The following is a 26,712-nucleotide window of genomic DNA, read 5'->3' as shown; positions in this document are numbered from 1 at the left end:
ATAGCTGATTTGGAAGAGGGGATCAGAAGCAGATTAACTGTGAAGTTATAATGAGGCTTTAGCTTCAGGAACCCTCATTGCATTGGGCTACTCAAGCAAATACCATGCAAGAGGTCAGTTTAAATAATAGGAACTTACTGGCTTATGATTTTGAGGCTAAGAGAAAATCCAAATCAAAGACTGATCAAGGTGATGCTTTTTTCCTGAAGTCTGGCATTCTGGGGCTGGCTCTGGGAATTCTTGGTCCTTGGCTTCTCTGTCACATGGGAAGGCACATAGTGATCTCTCCAGGCCTCTTAGTTCTCTTCTCATTTCCACTGAATTTCAGCTTCTTGTTTCCCATGGCTTTCTCTCCCTGTGTCTGAATGTCATACTGCTTATAAAGATTCTTCTAAATATAGGAGTATATTAGTCAACTGAAGGGGTGCTGATGCAGAATACCAGAAATTGGTTGGTTTTTATAAAGGGTATTTATTTGGGATAGGAGCTTACAGATACCAGGCCATAAAGCATAAATTACTTCCCTCACAGAAGTCTATTTGGAGCAAGATGGCTGCCGACATCTGCGAGGGTTCAGGCTTCCTGGTTCCTACTTTCCTGGGGCTTGCTTTTCTCTGGGTTCAAGGGTCCTTCCTTCCTGGGGCTGGCTTCTCTTTCCTCTGCGTGCTGACTTCCTGGGGCTCCAGTTTAAGGCTTCAGCATCAAATTCCAACCAAAACTCCAACATCAGAAACCCTCAACTCTGTTCTTTGCCATGCCTTTTATCTGTGAGTCCCCACCACCAATGGATGGGGACTCAGCGCCCTAATCATAACTCAGTCATGCCCAGGTACAGATCAGATTACAAGCATAATCCAATATTTCTTTTTGGAATTCATCAATTATATCAAACTGCTACAAGGAGTAAGACCCAAGGTGGACTGCACCTTAGCTGCAATAACGCATCAAAAGTTCCTACTTAGAAAAGGTTCATACCCACAGGAATGGAGTAAGTTTTTGTAGGGTACATATAGTTCCAAACCACCACAAGCCCCACTTCCATTCTTCGAGAAAGCCCTCCAAATTATATATGCTTCAAGCCAGATAAAACCTGCATCTGCCCCCACTTGTGATATAAGTAGCCCAGTGGAACCAATAAATTCTGTAATAGTCTCCAAAGGTGAACCCTAATGACCCACACTTAACAGGATTCAAACCCTTATGTAGTCTCCTCCTTTTTGAGTCTGGGATAGCTCTCTGGTTAGTTTTTGACCAATAGATTAGGGCAGAAGTTATATGTAAGGTCATAACAAGCCTGCCATCTTGTACCTGGGCCTTTGGAATGCTCACTCTCGGGGAAGCCAGTTTCCATTGCTCACCATATTGTAAGCAAGTGCAAGCTAATTGAGGGTTTGTGTAGGGAGAAATACTCAGCCAGCCATGGGCTATTCCAGCAGAGATTCCAGACACATGAGCAAAAAAGCCACCTTGCACATCCAACATAATTGAACCTTCAGGTAACCACCCCCAACCACCATTTGAATGCGACCTCAAGTGAGCTGCCCTGCTGAGCCCAGTCAACCCACAGATATGTGACAGATAAATTGTTTCACCTCTAAGTTTTGGGCTAAACTTATATGCAGACATAGATCACTGAAAAATTCTCCCAGGACTTTAGAATTTGGAACTTGAGACTCCCAGGGCCTGGAATTTTTTGGTGGCTGATGATCGCAACCTGAAGAGAAGGCCAGCTCTTCCTTGAATGCCATGAGATACCCCAGTTTCTCAGCTATATATTAATAGCTGTATTAGCCATTAAAGTTACCTTATAATAGAATTGCTCTGGTTTCACACCAGACCCTGAATGTAAATTGATTTCTGGACTTAAAAAACTTTGAAATGTGAGCTTGTTAATTTTTGAGTGTGTACCATGCATACATAAAGTATTGTTCTAGATTTGGGGGATATTAACTTCAAGGTGTTAAACCACATGCAATTGAAAATGGGTTGTGGGGTTAGAGGGTGCTATGGGAAAAAAGCATTTTTTCTTTTTTAAGCAGGAATCGAGCACTTATTCACAGAATTCTGCATGCTGCTTTTTTTTTTTTTAAGATTTATTTTTTAATTTTTCTCTCCCCTTCCCCCACCCCAGTTATCTGTTCTCTGTGTCCATTTGCTGCGTGTTCTTTTTGTCTGCTTCTGTTGTTGTCAGCGGCACAGGAATCTGTGTCTCTTTTTGTTGCGTCATCTTGCTGCGTCAGCTCTCCGTGTGTGTGGCGCCATTCCTGAGCAGGCTGCACTTCCTTTTGCGCTGGGCAGCCCTCCTGACGGGGCACACTCCTTGCACGTGGGGTTCCCCTACGTGGGGACACCCCTGCGTGGCAGGGCACTCCTTGCCCGCATCAGCACTGCGCATGGGCCAGCTCCACACGGCACGTGTCAAGGAGGCCTGGGGCTTGAACCGTGGACCTCCCATGTGGTAGGCGGACGCCCTATCCACGGGCCAAGTCCGCTTCCCCATGCTGCTTTTCTGAAATGAGGAAACAGGTGTCAAGAAGTATGTGCTGGACACTTTCATTTAATCCTTCAAACAAGCCTGTGATTCACAGATTACCCTTTAAGGTGAGCAGAGTAGGTGATGTTTGTTGCACCTTAAAACCTCTGCCCACAAGAAGCTCCATCATTAAAACTGTAAGAGAGTAAATGACATAAATGAAATAGAACTGCTCTTTTTTAAGTGTAAGTGCCATAAGCACCAAACTCAAAATCTCGTAAAAATGAAGGCTGAAGAGAGGGAGGTTTTAATTACAAATAGGACGAGGTTAAAACTCATATATAAATCACTAAAATTATGGAGACATGAAATTAGATTTGATTTATATGATTTGATACAGAAACAACTAATTGAATGATCTTTTTCATTTTATACCAAACTAAAACAAAACAAAGCCCCCACAAAAACCCAACCCATCTCTAACCCAAGAATCATACAAGACCTAGAAAGTAGACAGTCTGTCTCCATTCAGTTCCCATACACTTTGGCATACCTCCTTTTACAGGGCACTATGAAAAACTATTTGTTGTTTGGCCAGTGGATTTGAGTTCCCCACATCCATGCTGATCTGCCAGTAAGCCAAACAAATCACTCTCCAGAATTTTGCAAACCTCCTAGGTTCCTGACCTCAAAGATTGCTCATGTGATGTTAGCACCTCATGCATTAGCCGTTTGTTATCTTGGAGAAAAGGGATAATTTGCATGGTGCATTATTTCGTATCTTTTATAACTGGCCTCCTACTCCTTCCATTTCCTATACTGTAACCACTGATTTTTGTAAGACTAATCTCATCATTTGCTACCCACCCCCAATACAAAGATCTTAAATACTAGGCAACCTTACTCCCAGACTAGATTGCCATTAGCGCTCTCAAAGATATTTACTTCTCCTTTATTGCCCCTTTCCCATTAATTTATTTCAGTCACCACTGCTGGATTGTAAGCTTGGTGGAAATCTTTTTTTTCCTGCCATTCAGTCTGGGTTAGTATGTAAACATTGTAAGGCAGTGTTTTAAAAATTACTTTGTTATTAGGCTAATATACCTACCTTCAACAGTCATACATCCTATACATTAAAGCTTATATTTTATATAAAGCATATGGTAGCCACGAAAAACTTTTTGGTTCATTCATTCCTAAGGGATTTTTTATTACCACTATTTTTAAACCTTCCTGCATTATATTCTCCTATTTGGCAAATCCTTTATGTGAGCCCGCTGCCCCAAGTACTTACCAGACTTCTCAAGCCATTTACCTCTTCATCATCATCTATTTCTTCCTTAACCCCCAACATATTTCACAAAACATGTTCACAACAGTCATGGATGACCTCACCATATTCCCTCCCATCATATTTTAATGCACAATACTGTGTTAAGAGGTACACTTATAAGTTGAAATTTCCTTCTAGTGTAAAAACTGGATTATCTGCAGGCCTAGTTTATACCACAAATGCTTGCACCGAGTTTCTATAACCCTTACATTTTGTAAGAACATTTTACTGGTTAAATTGATTTCTAAGCTTTATATTTATGTACTTAATTTTAAGAATGCCAAGGCATTGGGAAATAGCTTGCTATAATGACTATTTGGGTTCGAGTCACCCATAATAGCTTTGTGGTCTTGGGTCACAGCCGAGTCTCAGTTTCCTTGTCTTTACCTATACTACATTCCTTATAGTTGTGTTCTGAAGGTCACTATCAAAAGGGAAAGAGAAAATTATGAACTTGTAAACAAAAAACACTGTAGAAATATAAGCTGTTAGATTATGTTGTTTCCAATGGCTGATAAAATATCATCAAAGAAAATTGCTTCCATAAAAGTTTTATTTATCCTCACAACAACCCTGTGAGGTAGGGTGATCAGGGCATTTGAAGATGAAAAAACTAAATCTACATTACTTGTTCACGGCTATACTGCATAGGAAATGAGTAGAAATTAAATTGAGATTTTAAAATGTCCATGACTTTATATTGACTTACGTGGAAACAGGCAGAGAAAATATTAACTCCCCCCTACCTTAATGCCAAAAGGACACTGCCTTGAAAAAATCCCATTTCAAAAGATGAAAGTATTTCATTGCTTATTTCTACAAAGATTTATAAAATAAAAAAATAGTGAAATATTTTACAGTTAATATATATATAATGGTCTCATTCAGGGACATGTCCTTCAGCTGTGTATATGATCAGCTATTCCAAGTGCTAGAAATGCAAATTCTTAAAAAGTATGAGAGACAAAAATGATGAGCAGTAGCCTCAATCTTCTTTATTATTCCTCCATGTATCTTGAATAAGTTCTGTGAAATCTGGTCCCAGTTTAAAAAAAGAAAAAGAAAAACTACCACAAAGACATGTCTGGTAAACTTTTATTGTCACCTACTCTCAAACCACTGTCACATTATTTAAAACGGAATTCCCAGACCTGACTATCAAAATTATCCTGAGAACTTTTAAAATAAAACCGAACTCCCAGGCTCCACTCTAGACCCAATGAAACAATTATTTTAGAGAGTTGGGCTCAGGAATTTATATTTTAAAAGCTCCTCGGGGTAATTTTAATAAACAATCAGGTTTGGGAACCAATGATGTAAAATACTAATATTAAAATCATACTCCTAAACTAATGTAACTAGTTGTTCTCATCACCTCCTTAAAAACATTTCAAAACACATTACATCCCCAGAACTCTTGCCTTTGGGCAAGTTAATTTCAATTCAAGATACAGAGAAACAATTTATTAAAAAATGTGAGATTGGATTCCAATAATAATTTAAGTAGCATTTAAATATGAGATACTGAGTTTTGTGGTTCTTGGTCTGAAATTTCAAAATTATTTTATACAGGTTCCTGGCAGGCTTTCAACTCAGGGGAAGACATGAGAAGTAATGACATAATCAAGTACATGAGCACTGAAAAAATACTATACTCAATTATATCTCATGAGAGGAATAAGAAAGTCAATGAATGACAAACCTAAGGCCTTTTGGCCCATACATTTTTGTTCCCAGTCCACTCTTCCCCTATAAGGGGAAATAAAATAAACATTCTTTTCTAGTTGCTTGGCATAGTTATTCGGTGGGTAACTATTAACTAAGTTAATTTAGATACACAAGATTAAAAGCGGTAACAAATAAATACCTAGGAAGACAAAGAGAAGTAAGGTCAGAAAACCTTAACTAGCTAATGATGTAGTATTTAACACCATCATATTAGTACAATTAAAACAAAGGGTTCAGTGTCCTTTACATTTCAGCTTTATGTGAATGCTTAAGAGGTGAAAGAGATCTGGTCCTTATGAAGAATTCTGTGCTCGCTGAAAGATTTGTAGGAATAATGAAATGTTTTCTTCATTGATGAGATGAAGTCTCTCTTTCAGGCAAGTTGACTGAACAAAATAATGAAAAATGAATTTCTGTAGAAGGTTGAATGAAAGTAATATCTAGCGGAAAGAGTCATTGGCCAAAGATAACTCTTTAAACCATTCTAGTTTAACCCTAAAATTAAAACCAAATATTAAAAAAAAAAAAACAATGTACACATCCATTTCACTGACAGTTACATGAAAATAGCTGTTTATAGAAGTTACAATGCTTTCAACAAATCCCAAACAAATTCTGGGAAACAGATAAAGCCATCAGGTAAATAAATATACATACTAGCTAATATAAAACAATTTATATTACGAATTGTCATCAACTCTCTTTTAGGACCCAAGGAGAAATACGGTGATAAAAAAACCTGATTAGGGCTACATAATATTAGATGGAATTAAAAAATACAACTAATTAAAAGCATTCTAACAGTGATACAAATATTTAAAAGACTGTCTTAAAAGTCAGACATTTATCACTGGAAATATCACAATTTTAATATGCACTCAGTTGTAATATGTATATGGATCACTTTGCTGTGTCTCATCAGTATCATCCATCTTCTCCTACATATACTACAGTCAGTTTTTAAGAGTTCTGTTTCCTGTGTGAGCTGAAGGGCTGGGCACATCTCATTTCCTAAAATACACACCTCCACTTAGCAGAACTGTTTAAGATAACATGTACTAACAGAAAGAAAAAGAAGTAAAGTAAAACATTAAGATGGATGGAAGCTGGATAAATGGTCTCTTTTTAAATTATTTTAACAATAAATTTGTATTTTTTGTGTTAACAAAAAAGTTTTAAAAATATTTGTATTTTTTGTGTTAACAAAAAAGTTTTAAAAATAATCCAAATCAAATATTAAAGAAACAAATATATTAAATTGTTCAAGAAATTTTTCTGGGCCATATACAATTTCCCTTCCTTTTTCTTTCCAGAAGTTTATTATGCTTAATTCATGTCAACTTAAAGAAACTTTCCTGGCATGGGACTGAAACAATTTTATCATTAATAAAAGATGACTAATTTAAAGTAGATATCTATTATTAAAGTGCCCATAGGCACAATAATTTAGGTGCTAATGTTTCCCTTTAAATTATGGGAAAGCCCTTTGAGATTGTACTTAATAATATAAAAAAACTTTCAGCAATTACTGTGCACACTGAAAGTTCAGATCTTGTAAAGGTTTTGGATTTTGCTGTTTGAGCATAAAAATAAAGGGAAGAGGAAGAAATGTAACTAGGTTCACAATTTTGAGCAAGAGCATATGTAAAGGTAATGTTAATGTACATTTTATTTCAAGAAAGACAGAAGACAAACAGCATAAAGATGCCCAGATGCCCTAAAGATAAATACATTTCAAAGATTCTCATTAAAATGAATCTGTAGTATTTTTCCTGCAAGCAAAATACCTTTCTTTAAATTAAAAAAAAAATCTGAATTGCAGATGCTTTTGCTTTTTTTTTTTGCAGAAAATCTGCCATGATTATTTTTTTAATGAATAAGGATTTTCCACAAAACAGGCTTGCTCTACATGCTAAATTTTTAAACAGTTCAGTGACACAATATGCTAACTACATACACAACAGATAATATAGTAAGAAAACACTCAACCTGATGAAAAGTTAAAATCTTCATTAATACACTGAAAATTGACATAACTCATGCCTTTAAAATCAAAAATACAAAAATTAAATGTTTTCCTAAAAAGATTTCCTTATTTTAAGGACTCATTTGAAAATGAAGCTGCATGTAATTTGTACAATAAAGTTGTACAAGTAAACAGGTAATATACATAAAAAATTAACTGACATACTTCTCAATTATCAGTTGTCCACCTTTAATTTCCAATACTGTACTTTCTTAACAAGCATACAAAATATCAAACTTCTCTTTAGAAAAAGTGCCGTTCTTTGACATCCTTTACACAAAAACAGTCTGAGCCTGTGGCATGTTAATGCAGTCGAGAGGCAAAGCATACTTTTACAAATCTACCTTCCATAAAAAGCCTCCCGAAAAGGAGATTACACACCACTATAAAAATATCCACCTCTTAATGGTAGCTGCATTAGAGAACCAAGGCTTGAAGACTATTTTCATATAGCATAGAAAACCACTATGAGAGCATATTAACTGCATTGGTGGCCTGGAGTGTATTGTGCCACAGGAATATGCATAGCTACTGTTATGTACCAAGACTGTTACACAGAGTTTTAAATTGATTGTAACCGAGAGCATAACAGAGGTACTACCAGCCCATGCAAAATAACTAAAAATACTGAGTCACTGTGCTGAATACTTCATTCCTGGAGAAAACCAAAGGCAGTAGTAACCAAATCAAGCCCATCAGGTGACCAAACTCATTCTCCTTAAAGATTGGTGGGCACAGTGAAGTCTGAGGTATACCTTTATCTGTTAAATCTGTGTGCCATTGCAAGATATTACCATTTTGGAATACATGCCATCAGAATGGTTTAAACTTCTTTTGACTATTAGTCATTCATATATTCTTATTTAACCCAGTCTCTTGATTTTTTAAAAGATTTAACCTACAGGAGAATATTACAGAAACAAATATAAATGCATGTCTTTCTAAATGAAACTTACATGGACTAAAAGTAGAGAGTATTTTTAAACAAATATACAATATGCAGGCAGACAAAGCAGGAAAACGGCCATTCAAATGTATAATAAAAAACTAAAAAATTTACTATTTCCAGAAAACTATGAAGCGCCTCAACTAAAAGGAATGCATAATGAAATTCTAATCTAATACAGGTCAAAAATGTAAAAAGGTTATAAACCTTAACAGGAAAAATAAAACAACTTTTACTGGCCATTCCTGTTGAAATGAGAATCTTAAAGTAACAGAAAAGTGGCTACAAACCCACTTAGAGCACCAAACAGAGAGAAAATAAAAGTCCATTTTCATCTCTGTTATTATCATAAAATCCTGTGTGATTACAGGTCAAACTGCTGGTGGCAGAAACAGAATTCTTTATAAACTGCAGATGTCCTGTACATAAAAAAATTTCACTGGAGTTGCACTAGTTCTAAAGACTCTTCTGTTTTAGCCTACCTACTGTATGTATTCAATCTGAGATAGATAATGTCTCTTTCTGTAACCCTTGATTATTATTGGGCACCAAGATAAGAAAAGCAAGACGGGGTACAAAAATGCAAAATTTCAACAGTAATGGCAATGTTTTTGTCTTAGTCCAAAAGGGTCCTGCATTCTTTCCCCCTTCAGTGATTTGACAAGTCTTTGTATTTAATCTGGGGGCAGCAAATCATGCAAGCGAAATCTGTCTCTGATGTGAGGTCGAACATCTTCATTCTGTATGGAAAACAGAGAATGTTTTTAAAAGCCACATGATTTTAAAGCTATACATGTAACATTATGAACATTTTCACTTTGCAGAGAAAATATACCACTATTTTTATTTTACAGGTTGTTTTGTTTGGAAAATATAAAGGCTATTACATAAAAGCAGTTAGTTTAGAATTAAATTTAGAGTTTTAAAAACTTTCACTAAAGTTTTAATTTGGTAAGAAAAATCAGCAATAAGAGGCCACATTTTAAAATAGGTAAAAAATGGCTGAGTCCATGAATTCTACTTTATTCATTAATCTTAAAACTGACTGATCAATGGATATGGGGGGGGGAAACCCAGAACAAAGTTTCAGTAGCATAAGCAATTATTCTAGACATGAATTATAAAAGCAAAATGAAAACAATTTTATGCTACTTCTAACACAACTGTTCAGTGTTTACAAGGATAAAGTAAAAACATTCAAGCTTAAAACCATAGCTTGAATGTTTTTAATACTGATAATTATTTTAATTTATAAGGTTCAAAAATGCTTGTAATCTTTTTAACCTTTTCCCTAATCTTCCATCACAGTTGACTTAAAGTGAAGCAATTAAAATTTTCTCCAATATAGTAAAGGTAACAAAAAACAAGAGAAAAAGATAACGGACATGATATACTTACCAGTTCTACAAGCTTCTCCAGAAATGGAATTAATTTCAGGAGTTCATTGTCATTTTTATCCATAAACCAGCTTTCTATAGGGATTCCATTAGAAAGCTAAAATGATAAAATAAGTAATTAAATCATATTTTTATTTACAATTTGGAAAAACCTAAAAAAGAAACAACAGATAAAAGTAAACACTGATCTATAGATTCCTTGGAAAAGGTATGCAACCAGAGTTTATGTCTACCATATCTGACAACTCAATAGTGCAAGAGATAGATTTAAAGATAAACTAATGCTTTTATTTTTCCAGTGCAATTTCTTCTCAATGCATATATAGGTAAAAACAAGTTTTGCAAGAACCACTAACATAACTAAAACATTCCTTTATTTGCCTAAGAAATAGTTACTATTACTACAGCAATGCTAGGCATTGTGAATGAAGAGATATTGTCAAACTAAACAGAGAACACACAGACTATCAGAAAACATGTACTTTTAAACAGGGACTCTGTCCATTAGTTTTTGTTTTGTTTTTTAAATTCCCAACGACTAGCATGGTAACTTGAAACATAGTAGGAAATTAACAAAGTGACCCAACTGCATTTCACTAAAAAGTCTAAATAAAAGAATGTAAACTATATTTGCTTTATAGCAATCTCTATGATAAAATATCTTTCTCTGTAACATTTAGGCCAAATTTTCGGTTTGAAATGGAAGAAATCTATATTCATAATTGAAATATTGTGTAGGAATCAATGTGAAATTCTAAAAACAGATACTTCAAAATGCAAACAAAAGTACTGACTAAATGGAATACATTTTAATACCATATGCAATTTTTCTTTTTTACTTTTTATTATAGACATTTTGATTCATTATACAGAAGTTAAAGGCCAGTCTTTCCATCTGCACACCTCAGCCCACTTTCTACAACCCCCATTCTGTACTGATTTATTATGAAGGAAATTCCAGGCATTGTGTCATGTGAAAATATTTAAAATGCAAAATATATCTTGCAAGGTTAGATCATCTCTAGTTGTAGTTACATTTCAAAGAAACATTGACAAAGGGTGTATATATGGGGACAAAGTGGTTTGTTTAAGAAAATATTTCAAAATGTCAAATCAAACAGAATAATACAGTTGAGCTATTTATACTTCTCAAACATGTTTATGATTAAATTACTGATTAAGCACAAGATAATAATGCTACTGAAATAAAAGTATACCTTATAATTCCTTCTTATTCTGATTTGCTACTTAGGTTTTTCTTCATTAATGTTGTACTTCATGTAACAGTAAATTTTCTATAAGGAGTAAACCAATTTGACTTTTCTTATGAATACTGTAATAGGTTTTTAACTCTAAAAGATGACCCTGAACAGAGAAATTCCACCAGTAGAAATTCTATTCTCCCATCATATTGTTTGACATTTGTTCTCACTGTATTTTTTTCCTGAGTTTGTTTAGGAACCCCCTTCCTACCTGATATGCAAAGGCTTGTGGTGAGTTATCAATTATTATAGTTTTTGAAAGATCTCTTCCAAGGATATTTAAGTCTTTTATATAGTTTCCTTGTACACAAACACAATGTTCACGGAAAAGCCGGTGCCTAAACATAAAAATAAAAACAAATTAACTAAAACAAAAAGCAAACTCTGAAAACTACAGTACATACTGAAACAGACACATACACACACCACAGGCTTTACAGGTTAAGCCTTATTATTTTCTTTTAACTAAGGAAATTCAAATAGAAATTTGGGTATAAGCTTTGGGCTACACTTTTACTATAAAAATTCTTAGAAATTATTTAAACCTTACAGCCAAATATTACCATTCCTTAAAGAACGCCAGTTTATCCCAAAATGTTCTATTAAATTATAAACAGGGATTAAAAACTCAGTAAATTGTTTTTGTAGTTTATTTACCCAGGAAAGCTCAGCTCAGATGCAGCATGTGGTTGTCAGTGAGATCCTGCTTTTTAACCCATTTTCCAGATGGTTGACTGAGACACAAGGAGGTCAAGTGACTTGCCCAAGGTCACACAGTCAGTGGTTAGCCCCGCATTGGAACCCAGGATCCTCCTGGCTCCCAGTCCTTGCTTTAACCAGTACACCACACAGCCTCCCTATTCCTGTACATGCCAGAATAGAAAATACAAGGAGGAGTGTTTCTCTGTTCGTATTTAAAAAGATGTTTTAAAAATTTCCTTACAGTTTATGAGAAAAGGTGCTGAGGTCAAAACAGTCCATCATTTCAGCTTTTCCCCAGTGCCCTTATTTCTTTCAATTTAGTGTGAGTGTATATAGATCATGTGAAAAAGGAGGGATTGGGTAATATGAATTGAGAGTGAAGTATTATAAATGTAAATTGATGTTTCATCAATGTTAGATACTATGTAAAAATATCACTTTAAAAAGCTATTAAAAGCTTTACAGTGATAATATTCTGTAGCAGATTATATAATCTTTTAACACTCAAAATATTAAAAGTATGAATATTATTTAATAATTGATACAGTTTTTGTTTTTCACCTTGAAATACTCCATTCTATATACTTTAATAACTGGTATCTTAATGCCACTAAGCAATTTTTTAGGAGTTGAGGTCAACCTGTATTTTAATTCAAGAGGGTATTTTCTACCCACAAAATGTGCTGTATCTCTACCTAAACAAAAGACGACAAAAAACTCTGTCTTAAAAATAATAGCACCAATGGTTAAGATAAAACTTATTTTTCTCTTTATAAGGAATGTTTTTAATTAGTCATCTGCCTTTGGAATGTTTAAAGACAGTCCCACTTTGAAAAACAAGAATAGACAAAATAATTGAAGTTCTCTTTGGGCCTAAATAAGCTCCCATATTTTATTTCTACAAACATTTAGAGATGAAGAAATTGGGGAGGCAGGTACAGCACGTACACACAAGTCACAGTTAATATCTCTTCCCCAACAGTAGCAAACTCACCAAGACAGGAGCCAAATGAATATGTATATAGATACTGCAGTTATTTTAATTAAATGATATAAAAAGCCCTCTAGTTATTCTGGAATCTTAGAGTCAATAAGCATGTATTTGCAGTTTTTAGGAAAAAACTACTTTTGCCAGTCATTTAATAGCAGATCCTCCACACCAACAAATTTATATTTGGACTCACTGGATTCAGAGACCACAGGAATTTCTGAGAGTCTACCTTGTCTCCAAACAGATAATTCCCTATAGCACAAATTTAATCTACTGTTCAAAAATTTTTCTTGTTTTAAGTATTCTAAAATACAACTAGATAAAACAAATTTAAATCCCAAATATGTACATTCCATAAAAAGAGTTTATAAAAGACGGGTGGTCAATTTATGACACATTAAAATAACATGACTATGATCTATCTCCCAGTAAAATAAAGTTCTAAGAGTAAAGGGCTTTGTGTTGCTCACCACTGTTCCCTGGAACATTGAAGTGCTGAATAGAAATCTTCAGAAAGAATGAAATCATCAAAGCAAATCATTTGTATACCTTTATTAAAGTTAGGTGAAAAGGGTATAAATTGGAATATACTTCTGTGAATAGAAAATACCATTTTTCATTTGGGTGTCTGCAGCTTGCTTACATAAAAGATACAATAGAAACTAACTACACAGGCAAATTTTTATCCTTTGAATAAAAATAAAAAAGGTATCACAGTTCTATTTAAAAGGAAAAACCCTCCTAGATGTGGACATTAGGAAAACTTTTCAGTGTAGCTGTAATCATTCGATAATAAAGTACTTTTTTTTAAAAGGAGATACTGGGGATTGAACCCAGGACCTCATACATGGGGAGCAGGTGCTCATCCACTGAGGTACATCCGTTCCCAATGAGAGCTGGTTTTTTTCATTTGTTTTTAGGAGGTACTGAAATTGAACCCAGAACCTCATACATGGGAATCAGGCATGCATCCACTTGAACTATGTTCGCTCCCCAATAATAAAGTTACTTTTAACAGTAAAAATTAAGTTTAGGATATTCCACTAAGATAAGGTGGGAGACAATATTCAAGAAAATTAATAGCAGCTATTAAAGCTTTTATGAGCCTTTTGTGGCATCTCTCTCAGCTCTGATCAAAACCTCAAAGATTAATTCATTTATCTTGAAGAATTCAGCAAGATTGCTGCAGTGTTAACATCTCATTTCAACTGACAGAAATTAACTTAGAAACTTTTAAAATCATCCAAGGCACTCCCACCTAACCAGAAACACACTGCATCTGCTGGCTCAGGGTGGCACACACAAGGCACTAAATAAAAGTCTGGATCAGGATAACCTCAGTAACTAAACCAATTTAATTTCTAATTATTATCTGGGTACCATTTACCTTCCGTGGAGGATCAATTTGCTCTTGAAAAAAAGCTAGAATTCAGTATGATCCTTTCCCTTAAAATTTTATTTCTCTCTATAAAAGTGATGGACATGCATTATCTCAGAGACATAAAAGGAGGTGAAAACATCATGCACACAATTAAAAATTCCACACACCCCCAGTCTCCCTCAACCCCAAAAGAAATGAAGGATACAGATGTTATAATTAATAAATATATTTGATTTCTGTATCCTTTAAAGAATGCCTGTCCACACTTACGCTATTAGGAACTCTTATTAAAGAGTCTGAGGGCTTTAAGAATGCATTTATTTTCACTATTTGGCATAACAAATCTTTATATATGTAGCCAACTTAAAATGGCCATTAAAATTAAGTAGTATCATAATTTCATAGATCAGTGTGAAGACATTTCCACTACTTCTTTATTAAATTTACCTGACCAGTTGCTTTTTAGGATCTAGTATGTTCAGTAACTTGTCTGCATACACCTTCTTAGAAGCAGTAAAAAGAATGATCTACAAATTCAGGGGAAAAGAAGTAATCATTATACATGATCTAAATATGGGAATTATATTTAATTAAATAAAAATATATGTGTAATTAGCTTAAAGATTTTTACCTCATACATCTGAGACATTCGTTCCAGGAATTCCCTGAAGAATGGTCTTAATCTCACATAAACCTGAAGAAATAAAAAAATTGGCTTCAATAAATAAACATAAAAATAAAAAATACTCATTTATAAATAAGATACAGCTGTGCTCTAGCTTTGCATATATAATTAAGAAGTTGATATATTAATAGAAGTTTACTAAAAGATCACTCAAACCAAGTATTTCACATATAAGGTATCACTTAAAATAATTTTTTCATAGGGTAATAATCATTAGTCATCATTTTACTTTTAATAGTTAAATAATAATATACAACAGTAATTCCTTGGAATATAATTTTAATAAATATTTAAACTAAAAATGGAAGATTTCCCTCTGAAATTTTGATCCACCAATCAGCTCCATCTTCCAGCCAGGTAGCATCCATCCAATTATCAGGCAGGCTGTGTGTCCATCTCTAGCTGACCTGTCTCAGTGACCTTCCTCAATAATTACTCAGAATTTATTCTTAACAATTACGAGCTAAAAATCTCTTTACTTAAATTTCCATTCAAGTAAATCATGTCCAAGGAGGAAATGTCTGGTTTATTTGGGTTTAAATAACTGGAGTTTTTCAGAAATCAATTTTGCTATATACTACACTGACTTATTCAGATACAGCTCTAAATTAGCATTATTTGTCCATATGAAACTAAAAATTTATCAAACACATGAATTCTGAAAACCTCCTGGTCAATATCAGAAAAAACTACAGTATCCAAAGAGCTGCCTTACATACTTCAATTTCTGATTTGTGTCTGTTTACTTGCTTATATTTAATATAGCTCTTGTAATATCCTCCAATATTTAAAAAACATAGAAATTTAAGCCATAAGCAGCTACTAAAACTGATTTAAAGAGATTTGATGCCTCTGAAATGTATTCATTTTTGACAAATTTTATAAAAAGAAAATTTTGAGCTCCATTCAAAGGTGATTATTAACTTCGGATACCATAAACAATTAATGTTTACAAAACCATATATATAGACTATTCACTTGATTCACATTTTTTAAAAAGGGAAAAAAAGCTGTGGTGGAAATAAATTCTTATCTAGATTTCCTGGAGTTTAATTCTGGCATCCATAACACATCCACACAAAAATGCCCTCATGTCAAAAATCCAGTTCTGGGAATGTTAGGGGGTGAAACAGGAAAAGTATGGAAGGGATACTAGGAGGTGGGGACCATATTTTACCAATCTTCATAATTTCCACAGCCCAAAAGGCATAACACAATGCCAAATATATAATGGGTAAGTGATAATCAATTGCTTGACATTAGACCTACTCTAGATTCAATAGTAAATGAAATCAATTGCTTGACATTAGGTGTACTCTAAAAAATTCACTTTTTTTCTTCTTGCTCCAGAAAAATTTAGTGTAAGATAAAATATCCTACTGATTACAAACACCAAACTTCCCTATTACAAAGAGAGAGAGGCAAGCTACATGACTTCAAAGCACAACTACTGAATTTCCCTAAGAGCTGACCACCTGTGGAAGACAACTTTCCAATTATTGATATACTAATACTATCACACAGTCCCCATCTCCAGGCTGGAATGATGGTTTACTTGTTTATAATCCTATTAAGCAGTCCATCTTAATTTCTTGACTAATCGAAAACAACAGTAAGCCACATGTTCTTCCTCTCAGCACATAAAAATAACCCTCAGTACCTAGTCACCATCATTTAGGATGAGATATAAAAAATTTAACTATAGTTTACTGTGACCCTTTCTTGGATTTTATTGGACAATGACAGGAAGTAGGGATATAACTAATAATTTACTTAGCACTGCTTATTATAATGAAAAACTAGAACCAACTTAAATGGATTATACCATAATAAATTATGGTACAGGAAATAAAAATAACGTAGAATAATAATAAAGTTTTCATAACATATTCAATGATGAAATCAGTTTATAAGACTTCAACCCCATTTTTATGTTTAAAAAAACAGTTTAGGTAAGTGTACACAGAGAAAATCAGTTAGATACAGATTTTTTTAAAGGGGGTATTGGGGATTGAACCCAGGACCACCTACATGGCAAATAGGTACTTAGCCACGGAGCTATATCCACATCCCAATGAGATGGTTTTTTCATTTGTTTTTAGGATGTGCTGGGGATCGAACCTGGGACCTTGTATATGGAAAGCAGGTGCTCAACCATTTGAGCTACATCCACTCCCCTAGAACACAGACCTATTTAATATGAACAATAAATCTCCTCTTGACACTGTTTTAGTTATTCTTCTAAGTAATCTTAACATTTTCATTTCAGAACATTTTATACAGTTTGTGGCCCTGACTGAAAACCACAAACCTTATAAGCCAAATAATAGATTTTAAGTATATTACTATTCTACTGCCAAAATGTTTTTAAACTAGGGTCTTTCAAAATAGATTTACAAGGGTTTAGGAAAAAAAGATCAGTTCTGCTAAGACTTTTTTCTAAATGACCTCTCAAGAAAGATGATAAACTATAAACCATCAGAGCCTTTTGATTGTTGCTAAAAAGATTTATCAATCACTTCCAAGCCTTTAATAGCCACAAAAAGGTCAACTTTGCACAAGTATAAATGCTTTCATTTGTCTTCAATATCCCCGCAAACTAAGGTAAGCAGGGCTTCTGTAATTTGGGGCTTGCTTCCTTTGAACATCAGCACATTTCCATTAGAGAGGAATACTTTTCAGGTTTTAAAAAATTTAAACAGTATTTATTAAGCATCTTCATAATAAATGGACACCATTCAAAGGTGACATTTTCTCACTTCTTAAAACAGTGACTTCCAGGAAAGCTCAAAACTGTAACTCCATTATGCATTCTACTACTTTATATTTATTCACTGTGACATCTGTATCCTTCATTTCTTTTGGGATGATACTCAAGGTGGAGAAATGTACTGCTAGAGTATTTCCTTACCATAAGAAGAGAATAACTGTTGACTGTAAGAGTTTCCATCCTCAGAACAGATTCACCATTTGATTTAGGAAAGGGAAGAGGAAGGTTTCAGGATTGAAAGACATAGGAGAGACTGAGGTGGTCAATGGGAAAAAAAAATGTAGAAAAGTACAAAATAACAGTGAGCAGGGATAGCATCGGGGTTGGTGATACTCTGCAAAGGCAAAATCTGAGAAGACAGATAGTGATATAAGACCATCAGGGTCTAAGTCATTTGGATATATTAAAGATATATGTGAGGAGAATTCACAAAAGTCAAGAAGCACAAAGTATTGTCCAGTGAGAACAAATAAAGAACATACCTGGTAGGTAAGTATAATACGACGGGTTTAATTTTTCAGACTACCAATTACTTGTGTGTTAGGACACAGAGATATACAAATGTACAGGTGCATATATACATGCCTCCAAATGCTTCAAAATCTATCCTACAAATACCATAACTCCACTCCAATTTTTTTTTCTCTCCCAACTTTAACACAAAGATTCCTATCCCAAGATGCATAGTTCCTGGTTTTAAAAAAAATCTCCTTAATCTACACCTTTCTCTACTTAACATTTCACCAACCTATCCTTCTTCAGACTTGCAACTCTTCAAACTATGTAGTTTCCCAAATGAAGCTTCTGGCCCAGTATATATATGTTCCTCCAAATGATTCTATCTATGCTACAGATTATTCATCCCCAAGTAAAACAAATATATCCTGATAAAATAACCCAAAGTTTAAAAGTAATACTTATTGCTATAATAATTACACTATAAAAATACTATACACAAACACACAACTTACATAATATTGACTACTACTTGAAATTAGGGAATCATAAATATGTTCATTATACAATATTTTTAAAAGAAAACTACTGGAATAATATTTGCAAAATACTAATAATGAAGCTAACCATATATAATCTGTTGTGGGCTGAGATTTTACCAAAATTTAAATTTTATATAGAAAGATAATGAATATATAATAGAAATAGAAAACACTCCTTGATACACATTTCTGATAGCCAGCCTGTACTTTGATACTAGTAAGGATTTCCTATAATTGCATACAGATAGTACTAAATATACAAAAATGATTAACAGAACTAGATTTAATGACTAGTCATTAAAATAGCAATAATAAGTTGATTCTAAATGTTGGGTGATGAAGTCTAAATTCAAATTCATGTCTAATACAGTTTCAAGTTATACACTGGGTAATTTCTATTAGTTCACCGAACCTTAATCTAATATTATAGAGAACTTTAATAGCATGAGGAAACAAAGCAGAATTAAAAACCACCCAACTTGTTTCAACTTGTGGACAAATGGCTAGGAAAAAAATTTCTTACACATGTATCTTCTTATGGAAAATATTTCTAAAATGATTTTAAGCTCAGACAATAATAGAATATACAATATTCTAAGAGACAAGCATCTTTAATACTTTCCCCACAATGTCCTGTGAACTTACTGCTGTAGCTTTAAAAAAAAAAACAGGTAATTTCAGTAGGGTTCACTCACTTAAGAGTATAGCATGTATTTTCTTTAAACAAAAAGATGAATGGCCAGTGCCATTTATTTAATTAGCAGTAAGAATTAAAAACAGGAAACTAGCAACATTGGGGAATGTGAAGAATCAGATGTTACAATTACCTGAAAAATCTTCCATTAGTGGATATCACAGTTGAACAAGTGGCTCTGCCAAGTAATTTAACCCTTTTGTATGCCTCACTTTCCTCATCTTTGTAATGGGGATGACAAAAGTACCTACCTCATAGGGTTGATCTGAGGATTTAATAAGTTCATACATGTAAAGCACCAAGAACAGTGCCTAGCACACTGAAAGTGCCAATTTTTATTATCCCACACACTTAATCAGTCATAAGGAGAATAATTAGAATGAGTATGATTCGATGGGTAGAAATGGGCAACCTCAACTCCAAAGAGCCTTAGGGCCACAGTCTATCCTTTGGAAGAGGTAAAGTAATAACGAACTGTGTCAAGTAATAGCCTAAATAGTTAACATTTTCTTAGCATCAATACCAGAGCATAAGAGAAAACCCAAACCTTCTCCTTGGAAAGAGGGTTGCTCAGGTAGGCACTATGGAGGCCTGAACGTCATAACCCATGGGGTGATTTTACAGTCATCCTTTGCTTCACACAGTTCCAATAAGAGGTAGATGGCAGCTGGGGGTAGTATTTGTAGGTGGATGAATCTGGGGATGAATAGGTGAATACTAAAACATCAGAACAAATAAAAATAAAAACAAAATAAAACAAAGAAAAATCCCCAACTAAAAACTTCTGCAAAATCTTAGCCTGTATTAAAGAGAAATGAATTTGAAAAAAATTTTTTTAAAAGAGTCTAAGTGGGATATATTGAAGTTAATGTATTTATGTAGATGAATTAAAAGTCAGCAATGAAGCATAATTTTCATCAAGTAAAACTTGGCCATTGCAGTAAAACAAAAATGTTGCCTTTAAAAACAAATTCTAAACTTCAAAGTGAATGTAACCACTTCAATAATTTAATAATATGCTTTCAGCTGTTAAGCAAGAGCTTTTCATCTATATTTTCAAATGAACTACTCATAATTAAAAAAAATACATTTTAGACAATTCCCCATGAAATAATATTTGAGAAGAAGATAACTACAGGTTTTATCTTTATCTTTAACCTAAAAATTAATGAGTAATTATGAGAAAATTAACTATACTTAATAATGACTATACTTACTAGTAAGAATGTGAAAGTTACTTTAAAATTACTCTGAAGTAGTCTTTTATGTATTTACATACAATCTACTACAGAAATATTGCTCCCTACAAGCTAAAATATTACTTCTTTCCTCAATACTTAGGGTCCAAACCCCCAAATGTTATATTTAAGGAACAATCATCCTTACTACACTTTTGTACAACAAAATTATACCTTATGAAAGTCAACAACAAAATGCCTCTTGGTTAGTATCAACAGAAGGAAAAACTTAATTTAAGTATTTACTACAAAACTCTTCATCTAAATGATTGCTTTTTTTCCTTCATAAAGCAAAAATAATGCTGACTTTCCTAAGAAAGACTGTAGAGAGGACAGAGAAGCCAAAGACTCTCTACTTCTCAGGTATATTATGTTTGAGAAGCTTATGAAAATTATTCTAAGCTATTTAAGATTCTCAAGAAGAAAAATATAATAAAACTCTGAGCTTTTTGCTAACCATGGTTCCCCACCCCTTTTCCCCCACTTTTCCCCCAAAAGTAACTTCTACTAATAAAATATAGCATCCGTTAGCAGGTAGCTCCCTACAGGATCCTATCTCTCCTTGAGTGCTTACCACAATCTGATTTCTGGACAGCTGACCCAAAGTTTGTTGATTTTACTGATCTTCAGAAAGCCACTGACTGGCTAAAGTCTTATTGGTGAACAGAGTAAAAAATCAGATACCCCTGCCACACTTTACAGAATGAGGAGTTGGACAACACAGTTACGTTTGGCTGCACTGTGGTGAAACACATGAGGCATCTTCTTTTTGTCTTCAATCAGCCACATTTGGGCTGAGTAGCTCTATTACATCTTCAAAAAACTGAGCTCCAGTTCTTGATGGAGATAGAGGAAGGTCATTGAGGAGGTGGTTCAGCTCAAGAGCTAAGTGAAAAATCTGTCTTTTGATTCAGTCCTGCTTGTGGATAGAAGTCATCTTCTGGATGGAAGAGGGAGTGAGATGACCTAGAGTCTTGAATTGGTGGATCTGCAGGAACAGAAACTAAATACAGTGGAGACCTCTTAACTGAGTAACACCACGAGATGGATTTCCTGACAATGTGTCATTATAAGCTAAATATAAAGATTAAGCATGTGCTTTGGAAGTAATCATGCACTTGTTTTTCCAGATACCAAATGCACTTCTATCATTCTAGAATAAATAGGTTTCCCAGTAACTAATTATAAAACAATTTATGAGAAAAAATACGTGTAAGGCAAAAAACCCCGCTCAAACAAAAACCCTATATGCTTTTCTTCTGCGAGTGCCATACCCTCACTTAAAAATCATCTGTCTATTCCATATAGTGTCTGTAGTAATTATGTATCAAATTTTAATTTGACATGGATCTTTTGAGGTCTTTTATCTCCCAAGAAATAAAATTCAAATGCTCTCAAAGTATTAAATTTAGGCTTGAATAATATACCTGCTTGTAAATTCTAGGACCCAAACTAACCATGTTTGTTCCTACTTATCAATCAAAAGAGTATTATTATATATCATGAAGTCAGGCAATCTTTAAATATAAGTAAAGGCCACCTCAAATTTCCCTCAAACTTTGATCTGGAAAAAACTAAGAAAGCCCATAACTCAATGGTTCTTAATTTTTTCTACATATTCATAAGAATTTTGACTAACAGCTGATTACTTACTTTCTCTTGGAATTTGAATGTGTAGGTTTACTGTATATACTCTCATAATTATTAGATCAGGGGTCAGCAAACTATGGCCTGTGGGGCAAATCCCACCTGTCACTTACTGTCACCACAGTTTTACTGTGACATAGACATGCTTATTCATTTACATATAGTCTATGGCTATTTTCATGCTATAGTGGCAGAGAGATCAGTAGTTGTGACAGAGACCATATGGACCACAAAACCTAAAATATTTACTGTCTGGCCCTTTACGGAAACAGTTCACCAACCCATGATACAGACAATTATTAAAACAACTATAAGACAATTTATGCTTTAACTTGTTTAGAAATGAAAAGAGAAATAATACATAGAATTAAAGGTACATATACATCAACCATAACAAACTTACCACAAAAAGAAACAAAGTAAAGTAAGTTTCAAGAAAACATTTTTATGGCTTTGAGTCAGATGAAGAACTTGATGCTATCTCATTTAAAAAATTACCATTTTACTTCTAATTTCTGATATATTCAAGAGTATATACAGTATTTTAGAAGTTTCTGTCTTTAAGAGGGCCACATTATATTGTAGTGGTTAAATATTTAAGTTACATCTTACCTAATAATGTGGTTTCTCCAAAATCTCCTAGATCATCTCAGACCCTTGTGTATATTTCTTCTTTGCCAGTAGATGGAGACAACACCACTGAAAGTTTAAAAGACATCATTCCCTGTTTAAAGGGAGCTTGCTGGTCTGAAAACTGGGGGAACCCTAACCCAAAGATTTCTTCAAGTTATTTTTTAAAAAGCAGACAAAATGGCTATGCCAAAACCAGAAATCCAAGGGAATGTACCCAATATTGACTATGGACAGCCTCAAAAATTTACTAAAGGGAAACTAAACTCTGCCTATAATGTTAGTAACTAAATCATAATATTAAAATGCAATAATCTCTATAACTTAGAAGATTCAAACATCCTGATCATTGCTCCTGATTCAGGCTAGATAATGTATTTTTTAGTTTCAGGAAGTATAACTCATGTAAGAAAATAAAAGTCCTCTGAATTCCAGAGGTAGATGCAATACAAATGTTTTTGATACACATTAGTCATTATGTACTACCAGAAGCCTTTCATTCAAAATAAGACAACGACCCAGAGAGCCACATGACATAATATGAATTTTATAAAGAAGAGTTAAAACAGAAAAGGAAGGAATAAGGAAAAATTTTATTTATGGTCATACTGAGAAGAAATGTTTATGGAAGGGAAGATTCATCTACTTTCCAAGTTTCTTATTTTACTTTTAGTTATATAAACAGATCAAACACCATCTGCAAGAAATAAATTTCAAATCTTGAAGCTTAAGAAGTCAACTTCAAAAGCATTATTTACCTATATCTTTCAAAGAGCTTTCCTCTCCAAAATCAAAGCCCTATAGCCATTTCTTTGGATGCAATTTTAAACAAAAAAACAAGGTCATCATATTAAAAAAGAACTAAGATACTGCTATATTTATATTTGCCACAAGAATCCTTTCCTTGAAATATACCAAAGAAGAACAACCTATTTGGCAGCTTTGTAATTCTCTAATACAGAAAATATTTTATGAAAAAGGTTTACCTTAAACCAAATAATATCCAGTTAAAAAGAAATACAAAAATATTTTGCTCTCACTCTGATTATCAAAACTAAAATTAGTTTACATTTAATAAAAGGGAAGTGAATATATTATTCGGTTATTACCATACCTACAATACCTATCTAGGTTAAACTAATACTAACAATAACTGTTAAATTCTCTTGTGACTCATTACAAGATAAAGTATATTAAGAACCACACACTTCTATTTAGCTCTGAAATTTTATAATTCCTGTGAGAAAACTATCTCCTGCCAAGAAAACCATAACCACAATCCAACTACCTATTAAGAGTACATAAACAACTATAAACACCTTTTCATGATCCACATGTAAATGCTTGGTGGCTTTATTTAGTTAAATCCTTGCGTTGGCATCCTCTTGACAAAAAACAAACTTTTTGACCTTTCCTCATTTCTTCAACAACTGGTATGTATGAAGGTAAAGCTAATTAAATAACAATCACAAAAACAGAAAAGCACTTTGCAGTTTTCAAAGTGTATTCATTTAATTAAAATCTTATGATAGGAAAATCTTAAAAACTATGGCCAAAACACATAATCCACAGACAAATGTTAATATTATTTGTATTTTGCAGTGTTGCCTGTCCATTAACACAGATGAAGAAATGCTTATACCCAAATCCTTTAAGTAAGCAATAACTAGAAGAGTGTCCTGTAATCCTATTAAAGTAGATCTATAAACTGCAATTTACAGACCATATTACACTAGAGGGAGAAAAAAAAGTGACCAACAAGGAATGAGTTTTCTTTATAGTAATTGGATTTTTTTTAAAAAAGCACCAGATGTTAACCTGGCAAGTTTCTCTCACAAATCTATGATGTCAGTGTTCCTGCCTCCACCTGCTGGCAAACAGATTACGAAACTAGCAGAGATCACTAGATTAAAAAATTAGCATTTTTATAACAAATTAATGTTTTTATGTAATTATTTAGCATAACACTACTTTGTGTTAATAATTCATTAAAATATTGTTAAGATCCATTAGGTACTATACAGAAAAACATAGTTAACATCACCGAAAAAAAATTACAAAAGATTTGTTTTTACATCATCTAACAAGCCAAAAAATGGAGTAAAGAATTTTTTTTAAATTACCTGATATATGACATCTTGAAAAAGGACTGGAAAAGTAAGTGCTGCATCTTCTAGCTCATTGAGACTACAGTGGACTAGTGTTTCATCCTTAAAATAAAAAGCACATACTGAATGAACTAAGACATTTAAAGAAATTTCAAATGATAATTTTATGTATGATCACCAAAAACACATGTAAAGCACCCATTCATATCTGAAATTTTACATTTATAATCCATTACTGCACCTGGTATAGCAATTTGCGATAGAATTTTCTAAGTCACTGATTCACAGTGATCCCTGAGCCAGAGCTTCAGCATTATCTAGGAACCAGTCAAAAATGCAAACTCTTCAGTTCCATTCCTGATAATTCAGAAATTCCATGGGGGTGGGAAATGGGGGTAGATTAGAGTTCAACAATCTATATTTTAATAAGCCTTCACATGCTTCAGGTGCATGCTCAAGTCTGAGTACAATTTCTCCAAGTTCTAAAGTTGTCAACATTCCATTAAGAAAACCCCAAGCATACTACTTTCTTTTATAATAAATGCAAGTTAATAATCTTATTAATAGATATATTAATATAACTCCTCATTGTCAAACCTTTTAAAAAGAATCTTATCAGAAACATGTTCCAGTATCTCCTGGATACATTTCACAGACAAATAAACAATGCTTAAATAAATTAGCAGTCAACGAAGACCTATCTTTGATTACCAAATCTTGTTTTCTCATTAAGAGGATATGAAGGTAAAGAGATGATATTTCTCAAATTCTGTATTAAAGTTTCCATTTGTATTAAGTGACAGCTAATAGTGTTATATTTAAAAACTAAAAGTTGCTCATAATTACCCCCAAAATATTTCATGAGTTAAGATAAATTAAAATTAAACATAAATGTTTATACCTTGTGATTATGTATCTTATTAGATTAGTGTTTCTTTTAAGCTAAAGTTAAAGTCAAGGAAGGCAGAGAGTAAATAATCTAGATATGTCTCTCTCTTTTTTTTTTAAGATTTATTTTTTATTTATTTCTCTCTCCTTGACACCCGCCCCCCCCCCCCCCCGCCATTTATTTGCTCTCTGTGTCCATTCACTGTGTGTTCTTCTGTGTCCACTTGTATTTTTGTCAGCGGCACCGGGCAATCTGTGTCTCATTTTTGTTGTTGTTGCATCATCCTGCTACGTCAGCTCTCTGTGTGTGCAGCACCACTCCTGGGCAGGCTGCACTTTTTTCGCATGGGGCGGCTCTCCTTACGGGGAGCACTCCTTGTACGTGGGGCTCCCCTAGGCAGGGGACACCCCTGCATGGCACGGCCTCCTTGCGTGCATCAGCACTGTGCATGGGCCAGCTCAACACATGGGCCAGAGGCCCTTGGGTTTGAATCCTGGACCTCCCATGTGGTAGGCAGACATTCTATCAGTTGAGTCAAATCCGCTTCCTCATTTTCTTTTAACAGCATATGAGACTACACATTTCATAGTATTCTCTTAGCATCTTAAGAAATTGTATTTTCTTTCATAACTATATTACCTACAGCATATCTAAATTCTGACTATTCTTTATCTACTTCTGTAAAATTATTCATTTATGCCCAGCCAATTCTTATCTTTTCTTCTCTATTTGCCTTCACATTTGATTCAAAACAATATTGCCAAATTTGCTATTATGACCATAATTCCTAACATCAAAATCTAGCAAAATTTAT

At 33.7% G+C, this 26,712-nt stretch overlaps 1 protein-coding gene across 3 annotated transcripts in view; it reads right to left on the bottom strand.

Moving 5' to 3' along the window:
• Nucleotides 1–4,341: 4,341 nt before the first annotated feature.
• CTDSPL2 (CTD small phosphatase like 2) overlaps nucleotides 4,342–26,712 on the bottom strand; it is a 92,481-nt gene continuing 70,110 nt past the window's right edge. For 2 of the 3 annotated variants that reach the window (XM_004466755.4, XM_071214178.1), the window contains exons 8-13: nucleotides 25,025–25,111; nucleotides 14,871–14,933; nucleotides 14,687–14,766; nucleotides 11,377–11,503; nucleotides 9,905–10,000; nucleotides 4,342–9,246 (exon numbers count right to left, since the gene is read on the bottom strand). In XM_004466755.4, the coding sequence (XP_004466812.1) occupies nucleotides 9,181–9,246; nucleotides 9,905–10,000; nucleotides 11,377–11,503; nucleotides 14,687–14,766; nucleotides 14,871–14,933; nucleotides 25,025–25,111 (519 nt within the window). In that variant the 3' untranslated portion in view covers nucleotides 4,342–9,180. Of the gene's footprint in view, nucleotides 9,247–9,904; nucleotides 10,001–11,376; nucleotides 11,504–13,328; nucleotides 13,452–14,686; nucleotides 14,767–14,870; nucleotides 14,934–25,024; nucleotides 25,112–26,712 lie in introns of all 3 variants that reach the window. The other variant, XM_058294095.2, reaches the window with a different exon arrangement.

Source organism: Dasypus novemcinctus, chromosome 3, assembly GCF_030445035.2.
Source record: "Dasypus novemcinctus isolate mDasNov1 chromosome 3, mDasNov1.1.hap2, whole genome shotgun sequence".
Lineage (NCBI taxonomy): Eukaryota > Metazoa > Chordata > Mammalia > Cingulata > Dasypodidae > Dasypus > Dasypus novemcinctus.
Note: the sequence above shows the minus strand (reverse complement) of the source record. Positions and strands in the feature narration are given on the sequence as shown.